At 46.0% G+C, this 19,072-nt stretch overlaps 1 protein-coding gene across 6 annotated transcripts in view; it reads right to left on the minus strand.

Annotated features, from left to right (window-relative positions):
* Positions 1 to 19,072, minus strand: part of LOC140481943 (insulin-like growth factor 2 mRNA-binding protein 2) — a 137,158-nt gene that overhangs the window by 48,961 nt on the left and 69,125 nt on the right. For all 6 annotated transcript variants that reach the window (XM_072578688.1, XM_072578686.1, XM_072578685.1 and 3 more), the window contains exons 3-4: positions 17,158 to 17,206; positions 2,301 to 2,352 (exon numbers count right to left, since the gene is read on the minus strand). In XM_072578688.1, the coding sequence (XP_072434789.1) occupies positions 2,301 to 2,352; positions 17,158 to 17,206 (101 nt within the window). The remainder of the gene's footprint in view (positions 1 to 2,300; positions 2,353 to 17,157; positions 17,207 to 19,072) is intronic.

Genomic DNA, 19,072 nt, shown 5'->3' on the forward strand with positions numbered 1-19,072 from the left:
GAGGGGGAGGGTTGGAGTGATTGTAATGAGGTCAACCAGGTGGACCTCCGAGAATACAAGTTCCCTGATCAAGCATGTTCATCTGGTCCAATCAGGGAGCCCTGACTGAGAGAGCGAGAGAGCAAGAGAGAGAGAGACTGTGTATGAGAGAAAACCAGTGTATGTGAGATAGTGAGAGACAGAATGAGTGAGTGCATGTGTGGAAGAGGAAGAGTGAATGATTGAATGTGTGTGTGTGAGAGAGAGAGAGAGAAAAACAGTGTGTGTCTGTGTGTGTATCATGTGCGTGTGAGATACACTGTGAGAGTGAGTGGGTTGTGTGTGAGAGTATGTGTCTGTGAGATTGTGTGAGAGAAAGAGTGGGAGGGTCTGTGTGTGCGCAAGAGAGTGTATGTTTGAATGTGTGTATGTGAGAGAGAGTGTGTGAGAGAGCGCGTAGCGTGCATGCATGAGTGATTGAGAGTGTGTGCGTGTGCTTGTGTGTGTCAGAAAGTGTGTTTGTATCAATGTGTGAGAGTGAGTGTGCATGAATGAGTGTGTGTGTATGTCTGTAGAGAGAGAGAGAGAGAGAGAGAAAGAGAAAGAGAAAGAGAGTGTGTGCGTGTGTGTGTGTGTGTTCACGCACACACGTTTAGACCAATGGAAGTGACGAGTCGGGGTTGTTGTGCTTACATGTATCAAAGCTCGGTTTCACCTCGCACAGTCCAGTTGTACTTACTCTGTCATAAGCAAGATATAGTGGCATGAGAGAAGGTGTAAAGCCGACTCACAACAAATGAGAACAGAACAGAGTGATTTATCCATTTGAGCGGTAGGAGGAACAGGCTGAGGATGCTCTCTCTTCAAAGGCCAAGGCAAGTCTGTGAGGGTGGCGGAGTGGACTACTGTGGGAGAATGCAGAATCTGAGAAGGCACTTGAAACTTGATCAACTCGTTAACAGCAGGTAGAGAAAGTATTTCCACTTGGAAGGGGGCGGGGGAGGAACACCATCATCAACATAAAGACACGCTGTCTTCATCCAGCAACTGCATGACCATCTGCTACCAGAGAGTCAGTAAACTGTTAAATTGAAGCTAGGTAGGCAGATGGGGGGGGGGGGGGGGGAGGAATGGACAAGAAGGGATGGGGAGGTGGCTCAGATGAAGTATGGACTGACTGAGTGGTGAACAGCCTGTTCCACTGGCACGTAGTCTGTGTAATCTTCTTGCTCAATTGTCTTATTCTTTGTCAAAGCATAAGCTATATGGATCTCCTGACCACATCTCCTTCCTTCAACCAACTGGATTTTTAAGCCCAGCTCACACCTTATCATTTAGGAAGTGTTATTTACATACATACTAAAATACACAGACTCACAGACAATCACTCAGATACATTCACAGACAGACAGACACACACACACAGATATACATACATACTCATAGTCAGTGAGGGAATTATAAACATTCCCACAGTTTGAGGACTGTATGTTCAAATTGGAAAATTACTGATTTAAGGGAGGGGGGGGAGGGGGGGGGGGAGAGAAAGACAGACAGACAGACAGACAGACAGAACAGCCAGATAACTACAGGCCTATTAATTTCAGTTCAGTTGCAGAGAAGCAACTGGAAGCTGTCATTAAGATCGGGTAAGCGAGCATTGGGACAGAGCTAAGTTCACTTTGCCGAGGGTAAGTCATGTCTGAGGTGAATTTTCTCTGGTCATTAATAACGGTCATTGCCGATAGGCTGTTAGTCTTTACCACGGAGAGGTGGGGTGCTGAATCTTAAACGGGAAGGAGACTGGGCTGGAACTGCGGAGAATCCGCCCAAATACAGATCCAACTCAGTTGCACAACAAAAACATGAGAGTTTAAGCTGTTAACTCAAAACAGAGGGAGACATAAACTGCAATTTCATTTCCCATTCAGCCCCTTGATTACTGAGCACTGAACTGCTTGGCATGTTTGAAGGGGATCTTCTGACAGGAGACATTCATGAACACAGGGATATCACTTTAAAATTAAAGCCTGTTTGTTCGGGAGCCAATCAGGAAAACACGGGGAAGAGTGAAAATCTGCAGCTTCCCCACAGATCGTTGTGGCTCTTAGATCATTTGAGCTCCAGTCATTAGATCACCAAACCTGGATCAAACAGGGCAAAACAGAGATCAGACAGACAACAACCATAATTGAACTGCTTAGCACAGCAGGTCAGAGAGAACAGATTGGCCTAGCTACTCAGGATCTCATGTTCCAAAGGTGCTTGAGAACGAAATACCAGACAGAAGAACTCACCACCATCCCCTTACACCTCCATACCTTGTTCCACATTCTCCACTGTGCCATATTCAGCCAGGAGTCCATCCAATACCTGAAAAGAGCAAAGAGACAGGAATATTACACTGTGACACCCAGACAGGAGTGTGACACTGTGTCACCTCAGACAGTCAGACATTGGTACACCATTTCACGCAGACAGACAGGCAGACGTGCCATACCATGTCACAGGGTGAGAGATTTAAGCCAGATGTCAGAGGCAAGTTCTTTACACAGAGTGTGGTAAGGGTGTGGAATGCCCTCCCTGCCAATGTAGTCAACTCAGCCACGTTAGGCAGATTTAAACAATCCTTGGATAAGCACATGGATGATGATGATGTAGTGGGACGAGGCGGAGAACAGTTCACAGGTCGGCGCAACATCGAGGACCAAAGGGCCTGTTCTGCGCTGTGTCGTTCGATGTTCTATGTTCAGCCAAACAGGGGTGTTACACTGTGTTACCCAGCCACAGACAGACAGGAGTGTCATACCGTGTCAGCCAAACAGGCAGACAACAGTATTACAATACATCACCCAGACATCAGACAGTGTTACGACATGTGACCCAGATAGGAGTGCCAGACCTTGTCACTGAGACAAAGGGGAGCTTCACACTGTGTCACTGCGACAGACAGGAGGGTAACACCAAGTCACACAGCCAGGAAGGGTGCGGTGGAGGTGGGGGAGCCATCACTGGTAAAATCATTCGCAAAGGAATCCCACGCGAGCTCTGGTATAAAGACGATAAACATATTGCTTTTAATGATATTCAGGCCACCAGCTCCAATTAACTTTCTAGTGGCCCCCAAGAAGCCTACTGCCCATTTGTCTGAGGCTGAAGATTCAGATGCAGAGCTTTTGGGACACCTGATAGTCATTGCTAAAAAGTGTGCTGCAAAGTTGAGGTTAACAAATGGCCACAGACTCATCCCTAACGAAGGTGAGGAAGATGGACAGTCTGTCAGCCACATTCACCTTCATGTAGGTGGTGTACGCCAAATGTTTCGGCCTCCAGGTTAATTGTTACGGGGATGGGGTGGGAGGGTTGCACTTTGGAAAGTCGGTGTAGACTCAGATGGGCTGAAAGGCCTCTTTCTGCACTACAGGGATTCTGATGAAGCACTGCTCTCCTGTTGCTCATTCACTGTTGAGGCTGCAAATACCAGAGATGGATCTTCCCAGGGGAACAGCCGGTCTAGGAATTAACTCAGCTCTCTCTGTTTAGTGTGGCAGAAAAATTCTTCACAAGATTAACTCTGACTAGAGTCACAGCATTGGGTCCTCTCTTCCCAACAGTCCTGTACTTTCGTCCTTACTCACCACGCTGCCATGATTCAAGAAGGCAGCTACCCATCATCTTCTCCAGGGCAATTAGGGACGGGCAATAAACACTGCCATAATAAAAACAATCCGTGATCAAGAGTCCTCCAGGACATCTCGACAGGGGCGTGCACGTGATGCAAAGCCAAAAGGTTTCCAGCAAGGCCACAGTCTTTGGGTGGGCAGTACTTAGTTCTGGACACATTACTCAGAATTCAGAATGGTTACAGCACAGGAAGTGGCTATTTGGCCCATCCACTCTGCACTGGCTCTCTGTAGCAGCAATTCAGGAGTACCACTAACCGCAACGACAAAAGACAAGCCTTCTTCCTGTAACCTTGCACATTCTTCCTTTCCAGATAATAATCCAATTCCTTTTCAAAAGCTCTCAGTGAGCCTGCCTCCACCACATTTTCACGCAGTGCCTTTCCAGATTCTAACCTGTAGCTGAATGGAAACAATTCTCCTCATCTCTCCATTGCTGCTTTTCTCAAATCACCTCATATCTTACGCCCTCTTGTGCTCCATCCTATTGCAAAGGGAGCAGTTTCAGACTTCGCTCAATATCAAATGCCTGCATCAAAAAGTCCTCTCAATCTTTCCAAAGGAGTTGTTAAAGTTAAAACTCACACAACACCAGGTTATAGTACTAGCTTTCACAGTGCTGCTTAGCTACCTGATGAAGGAGCAACGCTCCGAAAGCTGTAACTTCCAAATAAGTCTGTTGCACTATGACCTGGTGTGTGATTTTTAACTTTGTACACCCCAGTCCAAAACCGGCTCCTCCACATCAAGTTCCCCAAGGAGAACAGTACTGACCTCTAATTTATCTTCAGGACTGAAGGTCCTCATCTCTGGAGCCAAGCACTTGAATCTTTACTGCAAAGTCTCTCCAATGTCTTGCCATCCTCCCTGACGTGTAGGGCCCAGAACTGCATGCAGTGTTCCAGTTAAAGACAGAACCAGTGATCTACACAGGTTCACATTACCCCCTAACTCCTGTACTCTACGTCCCCATTAATAAAGTCCTCCTAAATGACTCAAAGATTCCCAACAGCATTTTAACAATCAAGATTTTTATTTGTAATAAAAACAGAAAAGTGCTGGAGAAACTCAGCACATCTAGCAACATCTATCAAAAGATGAACCATTAACAATGACTCATTCCAGACTCTAAACATTAACTTTGCTTCTCTTTCGACGGTGACCATCAGGCCCGCTGAGTTCTTTCAGCATTTTCTGGTCTTAAATTCAGATTTCTAGCACACACTCAGTATTTTGCTTTCTTCCCATACCTTTCACTATCACAAGATTAACGAATCCACCTTCTTGTTGAAAATGTTGCATATTTCCAGTATTTAAATGCGGGTTCGGCAAGCTGTCAGGAACTTTAGAGTCGAGAGTGTGGTGCTGGAAAAGCACAGCAGGTCAGGCAGCACTCGGGGAGCAGGAGAATCGACGTTTCGGGCATAAGGAATGATTCCTGATGAAGGGCTTATGCCTGGAACGTCGATTCTCCTGCTCCTCGGATGCTGCCTGACCTGCTGTGCTTTTCCAGCACCACACTCTCGACTCTGATCTCCAGCATCTGCAGACCTCACTTTCTCCTATAGGAATGTTAGCCTTTATTGGAAGAGGATTTGAGCACAGCAGTAGTCAGGACTTGCTTCAATTGTACAGGTAGCTCTCCTATAACACTTGTTTATCAAACACGATCCGTCTGTAAAGTGAGTTTAACTAAAATGGCCGACACTTTCTTTTTAATAAAGGTAACGTTCGTTTGCTGTCACGCGATTCTCACCCCCGGCACTAGGTGCAGCGGTGTATGGAGGACTGGACTTCACATCAGCTCATGTGGTCACCTCCTGTGTGCGCTTTCTCATTAAGAGCTTCGTGGAAGGTATTGTGAAGTCTTTTTGCTAGTGGATTTGGAAAAGCATCGTGAAAATATCTCCACAGCCTGAGGACAAGAAGCTGGGAGCAATCCGGTAATTTAAAAACTTAAAAGAGTTGCAACTTCACTGGAATTGACTAACATTAAAAGGGCAGTGTTGAGGGACAGTTTGAAACTTGGCTTTAGTGTCTGTATTTAGAGCTTTCCCCCCCCCTTTTATCTGTTTAAAAAATATGTTGAGATGTTAAAGAATATCCGCAGACTTATGTGAATCTGTTTCAGTGACAAATCACTATGGTAACCAAATGCAAAGAAATACCAGTCCAGGGGCTTGGACATGGTCGGTCAGCTGCTCAGGGTGGTCCCAGTCAGGAAACTCTGCATGGAGTGGGTGAGGGAGAGAAAGGGCATGTGTGGAGATGTCCTGAGGGGGGTGAGTAGGATGTGTGGAAGAGATTCAGGGTGTGGCCGGACAGGTGCTGAGTTCGAGGGATTTGACTGAGACAAGGTGGGGGGAGGGGAAATTTCTGCCATGTCCAGGGCCAAGGTCAGGAACCACGCAGAGCAGCTCCAGACTGACTGCCCTTTTCTGGGTACGTAATATCTTTTTAAATAGTGCTGCACCACAGATGCTGGTCAATTCTGGGATATCCAGGAACTGGTGACTGGTTTTGGAAATGGCACATGGTATGATGATGCTAGAATGTGTGAGAGGGGCACTAAAAGGTGGGGTAGGCAATAAATTCAGAGAGTTTTGTAAAATCAGATGATAGACGTGTCCAAGCATCACAATGTGAAACCCTCCGATAAACTTGACAAAACTGACTAGCGAAAGAAATTAAGATTCTGCCCTTGAACTATCAGGTTAACAATCACACAACACCAATGTTTAGTCCAGCAGGTTTATTTGGAAGTACAAGCTTTCACGGCGCTGCTCCTTTGTCAGGTAGCTAGTGGGACAGGACCATGAGACACAGAATTTATAGCAAAAGGTCACGGGGTCATGCAACTGACATAATATATAGAGCAAACCTAGATTGCTGTTAAGTCTTTTATCTTTTTGAATGGGTAGCAGGTTTCGATTCATTAATATGTAAATCCCAGAACTTCGTTCAAGTCACACTCCCGAGATAACTTAAGGTTTTATATTTAAAAAGTGACATCTCAGCTCAGACAATGCATTAAAGGTGTGACATTAGGGTCTGTCTGTATTCCAATCTTGATTCAGCCTGGTTGTGTTTCCAAAGTAGGAATTTATAAAATGTCACATAGATTAACTGCCACAGATTGTGTGCTTTGTGAGCAAAATACAATGTGGTCGTAAGTACAATTCTGCAAATGCATATTCACCCCATAGACATGTGTGTGTGCATGTGAGGGAGAGAGAGAGAGAGACAGAGAGAGGGAGAGAGTGAGAGTGTGTGTATGTGAGGGAGAGAGGGGGGAGAGTGTGTGTGTGTGTGTGTGTGTACCCTTCCAGTTGGGAAACACGTCTCTGATCTTTGGGCGACTGTCCTCCAAGGCGGACTTCAGGAAAGGCAACAACACAGAGCAGAGGCTGAGAGCCACGTTCAGTGTCCATGAGGATGGCCTCAACAAGGACCTGGTACGCATATCAAACTCCAGGTACCCCACTACACACACTCACACACACACTCTCTCACAGGCTTATACTCCATCACACTCAAACACACACTCTCTCACAGGCTTATACTCCATCACACTCAAACACACACTCTCTCACAGGCTTATACTCCATCACACTCACACACAGTCTCTCACAGGCTTATACTCCATCACACTCACGCACACACTCTCTCACAGGCTTATACTCCATCACACTCACACACACACACACACTCTCCCAAAGGCTTATACAGCATCACACCCACACACACACTCTCTCACGGGCTTAGACCCCATCACACTCGCACACACACTCTCCCACAGGCTTATACAGCATCACACTCACACACACACTCTCTCACAGGCTTATACTCCATCACACACACACACACACACTCTCTCACAAGCTTATATTCAATCACACTCTCATACACACTCTCTCACAGGCTTATTGTCCATCACTCCAACACACACACTCTCTCACTGGCTTATACTCCATCACACTCACACATACACTCTCCCACAGGCTTATACTCCATTACAATTACACACACACTCTCTCACATGCTTAGACCCCATCACACTCTCATACACACACTCTCTCACAGGCTTATACTACATCACACTCACACACACACTCTCCCACAGGCTTATACAGCATCACACCCACACACACACTCTCTCAAAGGCTGATACTACATCACACTCACACACACACACTCTCTCTCACACAGGCTTATATTCAATCACACTCTCATACACACTCTCTCACAGGCTTAGACCCCATCACACTCACACACACACACTCTCTCGCAGGCTTATACTCCATCACACTCACACACACACACTATCTAACAGGCTTATACTCCAACACACTCACACACACACTCTCTCACTGGCTTATAGTCCATCACTCTCACACACACACTCTCTCACAGGCTTATACTCCATCACACTCTCGCACACACTCTCTCACAGACTTATATTCAATCACACTCAAACACACACACACACTCTCTCACAGGCTTATACTCCATTACACTCTCATACACACTCTCTCACAGGCTTATACTCCATCACACTCACGCACATACTCTCTCGCAGGCTTATACTCCATCACACTCACACACCGACTCTCCCACAGGCTTATACAGAATCACACTCACACACACACTCCCTCACAGTCTTAGACCCCATCACACTCACACACACACACACTCTCTCACAGGCTGATACTACATCACACTCACACACACACACACACTCTCCCACAGACTTATACAGCATCACACTCACACACACACTCTCTCACAGGCTGATACTACATCACACTCACACACACACTCTCTCACTGGCTTATAGTCCATCACACTCACACACACACTCTCTCACTGGCTTATAGTCCATCACACTCACACACACACTCTCTCACTGGCTTATACTCCATCACTCTCACACACACACTTTCTCACAGGCTTATACTCCATCACACTCAAACACACACTCTCTCGCAGGCTTATACTCCATCACACTCACACACCGACTCTCCCACAGGCTTATACAGAATCACACTCACACACACACTCCCTCACAGTCTTAGACCCCATCACACTCACACACACACACTCTCTCTCTCACAGGCTTATATTCAATCACACTCTCATACACACTCTCCCACAGGCTTATACTCCATTACAATCACACAAACACTCTCTCACAGGCTTATACTCCATCACACTCAAACACACACACTCTCGCAGGCTTATATTCAATCACACTCAAACACACACACTCTCTCTCACAGACTTATACTCCATCACACTCTCGCACACACTCTCTCACAGGCTTTGACCCCATCACACTCACACACACACTCTCTCACAGGCTTTGACCCCATCACACTCACACACACACTCTCTCACAGGCTTAGATCCAATCACACTCACACACACTCTCTCACACAGGCTTAGATCCAATCACACTCACACACACTCTCTCACACAGGCTGATACTACATCACACTCACACACACACTCTCTCACAGGCTTATATTCAATCACACACAAACACACACTCTCTCACAGGCTTATACTCCATCACACTCTCGCACACACTCTCTCACAGGCTTTGACCCCATCACACTCACACACACTCTCTTACACAGGCTTAGATCCAATCACACTATGACAGGCTTATACTCCATCACACTCTCACACACACTCTCTCACAGGCTTATATTCCATCACACTCACACACAGACACTCTCTCACAGGCTTATACACCATCACACTCACACACACACTCTCCCACAGGCTTATACACCATCACACTCATACACACTCTCTCACAGGCTTATACAGCATCACACTCACACACACACTCTCTCACAGTCTAATACTACATCACACTCACACACACTCTTTTAGAGGCTTAAACTCCATCACACTCACACACATATTCTCTCACAGGCTCATACTCCATCACACTCACACACACACACTCTCTCACATGCTTAGACCCCATCACACTCACACGCACTCTCTCACAGGCTTATACTCCATCACACTCACACACACACTCTCCCACATGCTTAGACCCCATCACACTCACACACACACTCTCACAAGCTTATACAGCATCACACTCTCGCACACACTCCCTCACTGTCTTAGACCCCATCACACACACACACACACACACACACACACTCTCTCACAGGGATATACTCCACCACACTCTCACACACACTCCCACACACACACACACTCACACACTCTCTCTCACAGGCTTATACTCCATCACACTCTCTCACACACACTCTCACAGGCTTATACTCCATCACACTCAAAAACACACTCTCTCGCAGGCTTATACTCCATCACACTCTCATACACACTCTCTCACAGGCTTATACTCCATCACACACACTCACTCACAGGCTTATACAGCATCACCCTCACACACACACTCACTCACAGGCTAATACTACATCACACTCACACACACTCTCTCTCTCACAGGCTTATATTCAATCACACTCTCAAACACACTCTCTCACGGGCTTATACTCAATCACACTCACACACACACTCTCTCACGGGCTTAGACCCCATCACACTCTCATACACACTCCCTCACAGGCTTATACTCCATCACACTCACAAAAACACTCTCTCACAGGCTTATACCCGATCACACTCTCATACACACTCCCTCACAGGCTTATACTCCATCACACTCACTCAATGGCTTATACTCCATCACACACTCACACACACTCTCTCTCAGGCTTCACGTCCATCACACTCACACACACACTCTCTCACAGGCTTATACAGCATCACACTCACACACACACTCCCTCACAGTCCTAGACCCCATCACATTCACACGCACACACTTTCTCACAGGCTTATACTCCATCACACTCTCGCTCACACTCTCCAACAGGCTAATACTCCATCACACACACACTCTCTCACAGGCTTATACTCCATCACACTTGCACACACACTCTCCCACAGGCTTCTACACCATCACACTCCCACACACACTCTCTCACGGGCTTAGACCCCATCACACACACACACTCTCACAGGCTGATACTACAAAACACTCACACACACACACTCTCACAGGCTTATATTCAATCACACTCACACTCACACACACTCTCTCTCACAGGCTTATACTCCATTACACACACTCACACACACACTCTCTCACAGGCTTTGACCCCATCACACTCACACACACACTCTCTCACAGGCTTATACCCGATTACACTCTCATACACATTCTCTCTCAGGCTTCACGTCCATCACACTCACACACACACACTCTCTCACAGGCTTATACCCGATCACACTCTCATACACACTCTCCCACAGGCTTATACTCCATCACACTCACACACACACTCTCTCACAGGCTTATACTCCATTACACACACACACACACACACTCTCTCACAGGCTGATACTACAAAACACTCACACACACACACACACTCTCACAGGCTTATATTCAATCACACTCACACACACTCTCTCTCACAGGCTTATACTCCATTACACACACTCACACACACTCTCTCTCACAGGCTTATACTCAATCATACTCTCATACACACACTCTCACAGGCTTATACTCCATCACACTCACACACACACTCTCTCACAGGCTTATACTCCATTACACACACACACACACACTCTCTCACAGGCTTATACTCCATCACACTCACACACACAGTCTCACACAGTCTCCCACAGGCTTATACACCATCACACTCCCACACACACTCTCTCTCACAGGCTGATACTACATCACACTCACACACACACTCTCTCACAGGCTTATACTCCATCACACTCACACACACAGTCTCCCACAGGCTTATACACCATCACACTCACACACACACACTCTCTCTCACAGGCTTATATTCAATCACACTATGACAGGGTTATACTCCATCACACTCTCATACACACTCTCTCACAGGCCTATACTCTATCACACTCTCACAGGCTTATACACCATCACACTCACACACACACTCTCTCACAGGCTTTGACCCCATCACACTCACACACAGACACTCTCTCACAGGCTTATACCCGATTACACTCTCATACACACTCTCTCTCAGGCTTCACGTCCATCACACTCACACACACACTCTCTCACAGGCTTATACCCGATCACACTCTCATACACACTCTCCCACAGGCTTATACTCCATCACACTCACACACACCCTCTCTCATAAGTTTATACAGCATCACACTCTCGCACACACTCTCTCACAGTCTTAGACCCCATCACACTCTCGCTCTTACGTCCAGAAAGATATTATTGCCACAGACCGAGTGAAATGAAGGTTCACCAAAGTTGTTCCGGGATGGTGGGGCTGTCCTATGAAGAGAGATTGGACAAACGGATCCTGTATTTTCCAGGGTTTTACAGAATGACAGGTAACCTATGACCTCATTGAAACTTACAAAATACCTAAAGGGATAGATAGATTCATAGGAAGTGAACCATTACTCCTGGTGGGGAAACCTAGAACCAAGAGGCATACCTTCGACATGATGGTCACTCAGCGTGTGGATATGACAAGTATCTTTTCTCAGAACCTTTGGAATTCTCCACCACAGGAATCCTTGGAAGGTCAGTCTTTGAATATATATATCACACACACACATATAAAAAGTAGAGATTGATAGATTTCTGATTACCAGTGGTGTACAGGATGATGGGGCCGGGGTGGATAAAAGCCCATGAAGTGTTCGATCAGCCATACTCATACTGAATGGCAGGGCAGACCAGAGGGGCTCAATGGTTCAGTCTTGCTGCTTTCTGTGTTCCTTAATCACTTAAAAAACCAATGAGAAGACTGGACAATTAAAACAGCTGTCAGAGCTCAGAACAAACATGGCCACTGTGACTGTCACTATAACGACAATCGACATCTATAAAGCCTGCTTTCTCTGGAAAGAATGTCAAGCTCCTGGGAATGGTCATCCACAACAAGCTTTCTTGGACTCTTCATGTGGACGTACTGGTTACAAAGGTCCAATAACGCTTCTTCTTCCTCAGGCAGCTGAGAAAATTTGTCATGACGGTGAATAGCCTTGCCAACGTTTATCGGTGCACCATCGAGTGCATTCTGTCTGGATGTATCACTACCTGGTATGGCAACTGTATCATTCAAGATCGGACATGGTTACAGAGAATGGAGAACTCTGCCTGTACAATCACAAAGGCCAACCTCCCATCTGTAGTATCCATCTACCAGGCCCACTGTCAAGGAAAGGCCGCCAGCATTCTCAAAGATCCATCCCACCCTGGCAATGTTTTTCTACAACCTCTACCATCGGGGAGAAGGTACAGAAGCCTGAACACACGCACTAGCCAGTTTCATAACAGTTTCTACCCGACTGTTGTTAGAATACTGAATGGACTCACAAACTCTTAACATTCACCTGTACCTGTGTTTTTGTTTTTGCCACTGTTTACCTATTATTTACTTATCTATGCTACTTATCTCTGCGATCGGCCTGTATTGCTCGCAAGACAAAGCTTTTCACTGTGCCTCGGTGCACGTGATAATAAATTCAATTCGATTCAAGAGGTGCCGGACAGCAGAGATTTAATGCCTTCAGACATAGATAGTGGAAAGTAGGAGACATGCAGGGTGCGTTACTGACAATGAAAGCCTGGGTGGGAAGTTCAATAGTAGCTCAACAGTGACAGAGGTAGAGACGGACAATAGGGGGTGGTGGGGGGGTAAACCGGCCATCTCGGCAATGCCCCAGATAATTAGATTAGATTCCCTACAGTGTGGAAAGAGGCCCTTCGGCCCAACCAGTCCACACCGACCCTCCAAAGAGTAACCACCCAGACCCATTTCCTTGACACAATGGGCAACTTCGCATGGCCAATACACCTGACCTGCACATCTTTGGGTTGTGTGAGGAAACCGGAGCACCTGAAGGAAACCCACGCAGACACGGGGAGAACGTGCAAACTCCACACAGACAGTTGCCCGAGGCTGGAATTGAACCTGGGACCCTGATACTGTGAGGCAACAGTGCTAACCACTGTGATGTGAACTCCAAAGCTTGTCATGACAGCAAACCTTGAGTTTACAAACAGATTGGCTGAACCTTGAGACTACCACCAGGGAGAGGAATGGAGTCAGTCTGTCACGAGGAAGAAGAAAGAGTCAACTCAGGCAGCCGACATCAGGGTCAAGGGTAAAATAACGAAGGAGGTCTCCAGGTAGATGGCAAGTTGTTGAAGCTCGAGAGAAAACCATATTCTGAAGGAAAGTCCCAAGAGATTGTGATCTGCTGAGGGGTGATGGATCTATATTTTGGAGCACATCCATCAGTCCGTTCATGAACAAAGTATGAAATGAGGCCATGAATAGTGCTGTGGCTTCACTGCCTGCCTACAGACTGCACGTTCGATTCTCACCGCAGCACATTGAGATTTCAATCCGGTTTCATGAACGAGATCTGGAAATCAAAAGACAGCTCTTGTGAACAATACCTTGAGGGTATCGGGCTACTGTGTATTAGAAAGAAAACACCAACTGGCTGATGAAGGTTCATCAGTGATGGTGAACTGCAAAGATGTCCAAAAAAAAAACCAACATGTGACTGCAGTCCCACTCTCTGGTTGACTCTTAAACTGGCCTCTGAAGTGATGTAGTCGAGAGAGTGGTGCTGAAAAAGCACAGCAGGTCAGGCAGCATCCGAGGAGCAGGAGAACTGACATTTTGGGAATAAGCCATTCATCAGGAATCAAGAAGTGATGTAACAAGACACTAGGTTTTACCAAACCTGAAGATCTGGCCCCCCGGGGAGAGGGGTTAGGGTCTCCCTGTTCCACGATCGGTCAATAAGCACTCGCAATTGGTCTGGCTCTTTAGTACTTCCTACTTTATTATTCATGGCCAGGGACAGATCATCCAGAAACACAGAGGTTAAACACTTCCATGTTCCTCTGAGGGACTGCGCATATGGCTTAAAACAAAGACATTTTTATACTTTTCTTAAAGAGAGGTACAGGCCGCAATCGTACAGTTCATTCATACAATTACCAATCAAAATGCCAAGCAAGTCCACCCAGCAGAGCCCACCTCAAGGCAATGCCAGTCTTACCACGTCCCCTGAGTAACAAAAGAAGCCGTTTCTCTTCCCCTCCACCACATCACAAACTCCTGGGGCCAGAGGGAAAGCTGCTTTCACTGATGATGTCAATTTGCTCCTCTTCCCATCTCCCTTCAATTACTTTGCTCAGCTTGACCCAGTGAGCTTTCCGTCTGGAGGTTTTTCCAAACACCTTCATTCATGAGGTGTGGACATTGCTGGCTGGGTCAGCGTTTATTGCCCATCGTTAGTGGATCTTGAGAAGGTGATGGGGTGAGTTTCTTTCTTGAACTTTTGCAGTCCATGTGCTGTAGTTAGATGCACAATGCCCTTTGGAGGGAATTCCAGGAGGGAATCCTAACTCATGGCCATCTATGAGCTAGCCAATCCTCTATTCATGCTAATATACTACCTCCAACACCAATGGTCAGCTTATTAAATAGTTCTATGTTCATTCATTCAGCGAATGCCTTTTGATAATGCAAATATATTACATCTACTAGTTCCCCTCGATCTAACCTGCTTGTTACCTCCTCAAACAACAGCATTTGATTTATCAGGAATGATTTCCCTTTCATGAAGTCACATTTTTTCTGTTTGATCACAACAGTATTTCTAATCGAGGGTGAGGGACACCAGAGGTTGGAAGAGAGTGGGAGACAATCTGGGACTTTTTGGCTGAGTCTCAGCCTCATCTACACTGGCAATGATCAACTCTTGAACTCTGAGCCTCCTCGACCACTCTTCCCCAGTACTAGGTCAGGCAGTGACCAGACCCCCCTCTAATCCTCCGAGATCACTGTCCCTTTTGGTCATAGTGTCCACATGGTCAAAAAATACCACCTGAATATTCTAATCTCATTTGCCAGCACTTGCCTCAAAGTCTTGCATGCCTGGGCCTCAAAAGTACATGTCTAAATACTTCTTCAATGTTATAAGGGTTGATGTCTCTACCACTCTAAAGGTAATGAGTTCCAGATTGCTACCACCCCCATGGGCGAAAACATTTTTCCTCATCACCTCTAAACCTTTTGCCTGCTACCTTACATCTATTCCTCCTGGTCACTGATCCCACCGTCAAGGGGAAAGGTTTCTTCCTGTCTACTATTTGGCAATTGGCTAGAAATATTGATTATGGTCAATTCTGTACAGCTTTCCAAAAAGCAGCAGCAGCAGCACACAAAACAGTAAATGCAGGGGAAAGCCACCAGCAAAGACTAGTCACAAATCAAATCAATTATATATCCTCATTCAGTTCTCCAATACTTCAACTCAGAGATCTGGACATCTAGTAATGGGGAAAGACAGGGTTGCAATGATAACATCACTACATGATGATTTGGAGATGCCGGTGTTGGGCTGGGGTGTACAAAGTTAAAAATCACACAACACCAGGTTATAGTCCAACATGTTTACTTGGAAGCACTAGCTTTCGGAGCACTGCTCCTTCATCAGGTGGTTGCAGAGTATAAGATTGTAAGACACAGAATTTATAGCAAAAGTTTACAGTGTGATGTAACCGAAATTGTATATTGAAAAAGACCTGGATAGTTTGTTAAGTATCTCATCTTTTAGGATGACCATGTTGGTTTCAATGCTTTCATATGCAAATCACAGAACTTCTTTAAAGTTACGTTCTCAAGTGAACTTTAACAATTGGTGTCATGTCGGCCCAGATAATGTATTTAAGGTGTGAGGTGCCCTGTGTGAGCCTGTCTGTGCCACAATGTTCCGACTGATTTACAGAATCTCACATGGATTCATGCAGTTTTTGAGCAAAATAAAATGTAATTCTGGAAGTACAAATTCACCCCACAAACTTATATTGGGGGGGGGGGGTGGAGGTGGAGCAAGTCGGAGCATCTGTGAGAGTGTGTGTGTGTGTGTGTTTGAGTGTAAAGGGGTATAAATCTGTGAGAGGGTGCATGTGTGCGGGAGTGTGGGGGTGCACGTGTGAACGTACGAGAGAGAGCTTGTGTATGAGTGAGGTCTGCGTGACTGTGTGTGTGTGGGAGAGTATTTGTGTAAGTGTGTGTAGGATTGACTCCTGCACACACTTACACACACACAAACACCCACACCCACCCACCCACATATAAGTTTGTGGGGTGAATTTGTACTTGCCTCATTTTCCAGACTGGCAATTCCCAATTATGCCAAGTTCTACCTACACCCTCATTTTCCAGACTGGCACCGCCTCCCAACTATGCCACGTCCTGCATCCCCCTTCCACCCCACTTCCAAGACACTTGGTGAGGGCATCAGGAGGGAGCCATGACCCTTTGTCAAGGTGTTTTGGACAGCCATTTAAACAGACAAGTCAATAAATAGTGACCAACTACTGCAGGCTACTCACCTCCCACTGCAGATGAGGCGGGATGTTGCGGATTTGAATTTTCCGACTCCTGCGAAGAGAAAAGACAAAGTCTATCAGTGTTAACCATGTCATGGAAATTCACTGTGCCAGAAGGCCAGGGAGTTCAAAGGGCAAAGGGGGACTGGGATTGCTCTGAATAAAACGAGAGGGACTGGCACTGATTGTGCTCAAGACAGCTATGGTATGGCATCTTGGGTTCTCCTTGTTTAAAACAATTTGCTCCCGAGGTGTGGTCAGTGCTGGCATTGTAGTATTCTCAGCCCATCCTTCACTCTGTACTGCCCACATACTGGGGTCATTGAGCTGAAAGGTTAACAGGTCCATTTCCTGGAAGCTAGTGAACCAGCTGCCAGTATAGCATTATTTCAGCTGCTGACCGTGGTTAATTTGAATAATAAGTGACTGAGTGAAAACAAAGGGGGAAGCAGGGACCTGGCAGCAAACGGATAGTGTCCCTACTTCTAGGCCGCACATTCAGAGTTCCAGACCCACCTTTGAATGAGAGAGAGAGAGAGAGAGAGAGAGAGAGAGAGAGAGAGACCAAGTGTGAGTGAGAGAGAGAGACAGAGAGAGAGAGAGAGAGAGAGAAAGACCAAGTGTGAGTGAGAGAGAGAGAGAAAGAGAAAGAGCAAGAGTAAGAAAGAACAATAGAGAGAGAACCAAGAAAGCGCGAGAGACAGAAAGAATGAAAGAGAGAGAGAGAGAGAGAGAGAGAGAGAGAGAGAGTAAGAAAGAATGAGAGAGAGAAAGAGATAAAGAGAAAGAATGCAAGAAAGAGAGAGAGAAAGAAAGAGAGAGAGACTAGACGTGTGATTGAGTGTCAATAAACTCTCCCAGCAAAGAAAGGTTGTTGTAGTTTCTATATTGCCAAACTCCTCCTATCATAGTTAGACACCGGCTGGACTTTCATTACAATCCAACAATGTTGCAGTGTCTTCACATAGAGCCTATTGCCTCACAGCAATCTTGTAAAGCAATATCTGACACCCAGCCACAGAAGGAGAAATTGGGGCAATTAAGCTAAAACCTGGTCAGAGAGGGCGGTTTTAAGGAGTGCCTCGAAGGAGGAAAGTGAGGTTGAAAGGCAGAGAGGTCTTACAGCAGAAATTCCACAGAGTAGGGCAGGGATTCCCAAACCATGGGATCGTGAAGTGGGATTTTGGGGCCAGGGGTTCCAAGGCCGCAATGACTGCCATGTGGCTCTGATTTAATGTTAACAGATATCAGACCCCTTTAAATTTTCTTCTTTTTTTAAAAAATTGGTAAGCATGGCTTAACTGACAGACTTTTGAGGCCTGATTGCTGCTTTAAAAAAAACAATGCCGTGGAAAAGATACCAGCTAGGGCACAAGGCCCTTCAATCATGATCCATAATAAAATTGTGGCTGATCTGATTTTAACGCCTACTCTAAACTCCTGCAGACACTCCTGAAGATGGGGGTCAGCATTTCTGGCATCATGCTATTATTTGTGAAGCTTGTCTCATTCAATCCTGCCTTCGAATACTAGGCCCAGTGAATGGAAAGAAGGTGTTATTTTCTTCTGGGAAATGACACTGGGGCAGATGAAAAGCAATGACTAATTCTCCTGACAGCTGTGGAACCACAGCTTTTTGGGTTATTAGGAGCCTACCATTTCCTGAGGCACCAGATACGAAAACCTTTCAAGAACTGACAGATTTAGTTATGGAATATTAGGACCCCTCTAATTCTGTGATGTTATCTGTTTTATTTGGCAGTTCGAGAATCAGAGTAACTCATATTGGGATTTTTGACTAGGTTAGGAAGACTGGCAGAAGTATGTGATTTTAATTTAACCCTTAATGAGATGCTGAGAGACCGTTTGGCATGTGGGATTAACGAAGGAACCATGCAAAAGAGCCTATTAGCTGAAG

The sequence above is a fragment of the Chiloscyllium punctatum genome, chromosome 10 (assembly GCF_047496795.1).
Source record: "Chiloscyllium punctatum isolate Juve2018m chromosome 10, sChiPun1.3, whole genome shotgun sequence".
Lineage (NCBI taxonomy): Eukaryota > Metazoa > Chordata > Chondrichthyes > Orectolobiformes > Hemiscylliidae > Chiloscyllium > Chiloscyllium punctatum.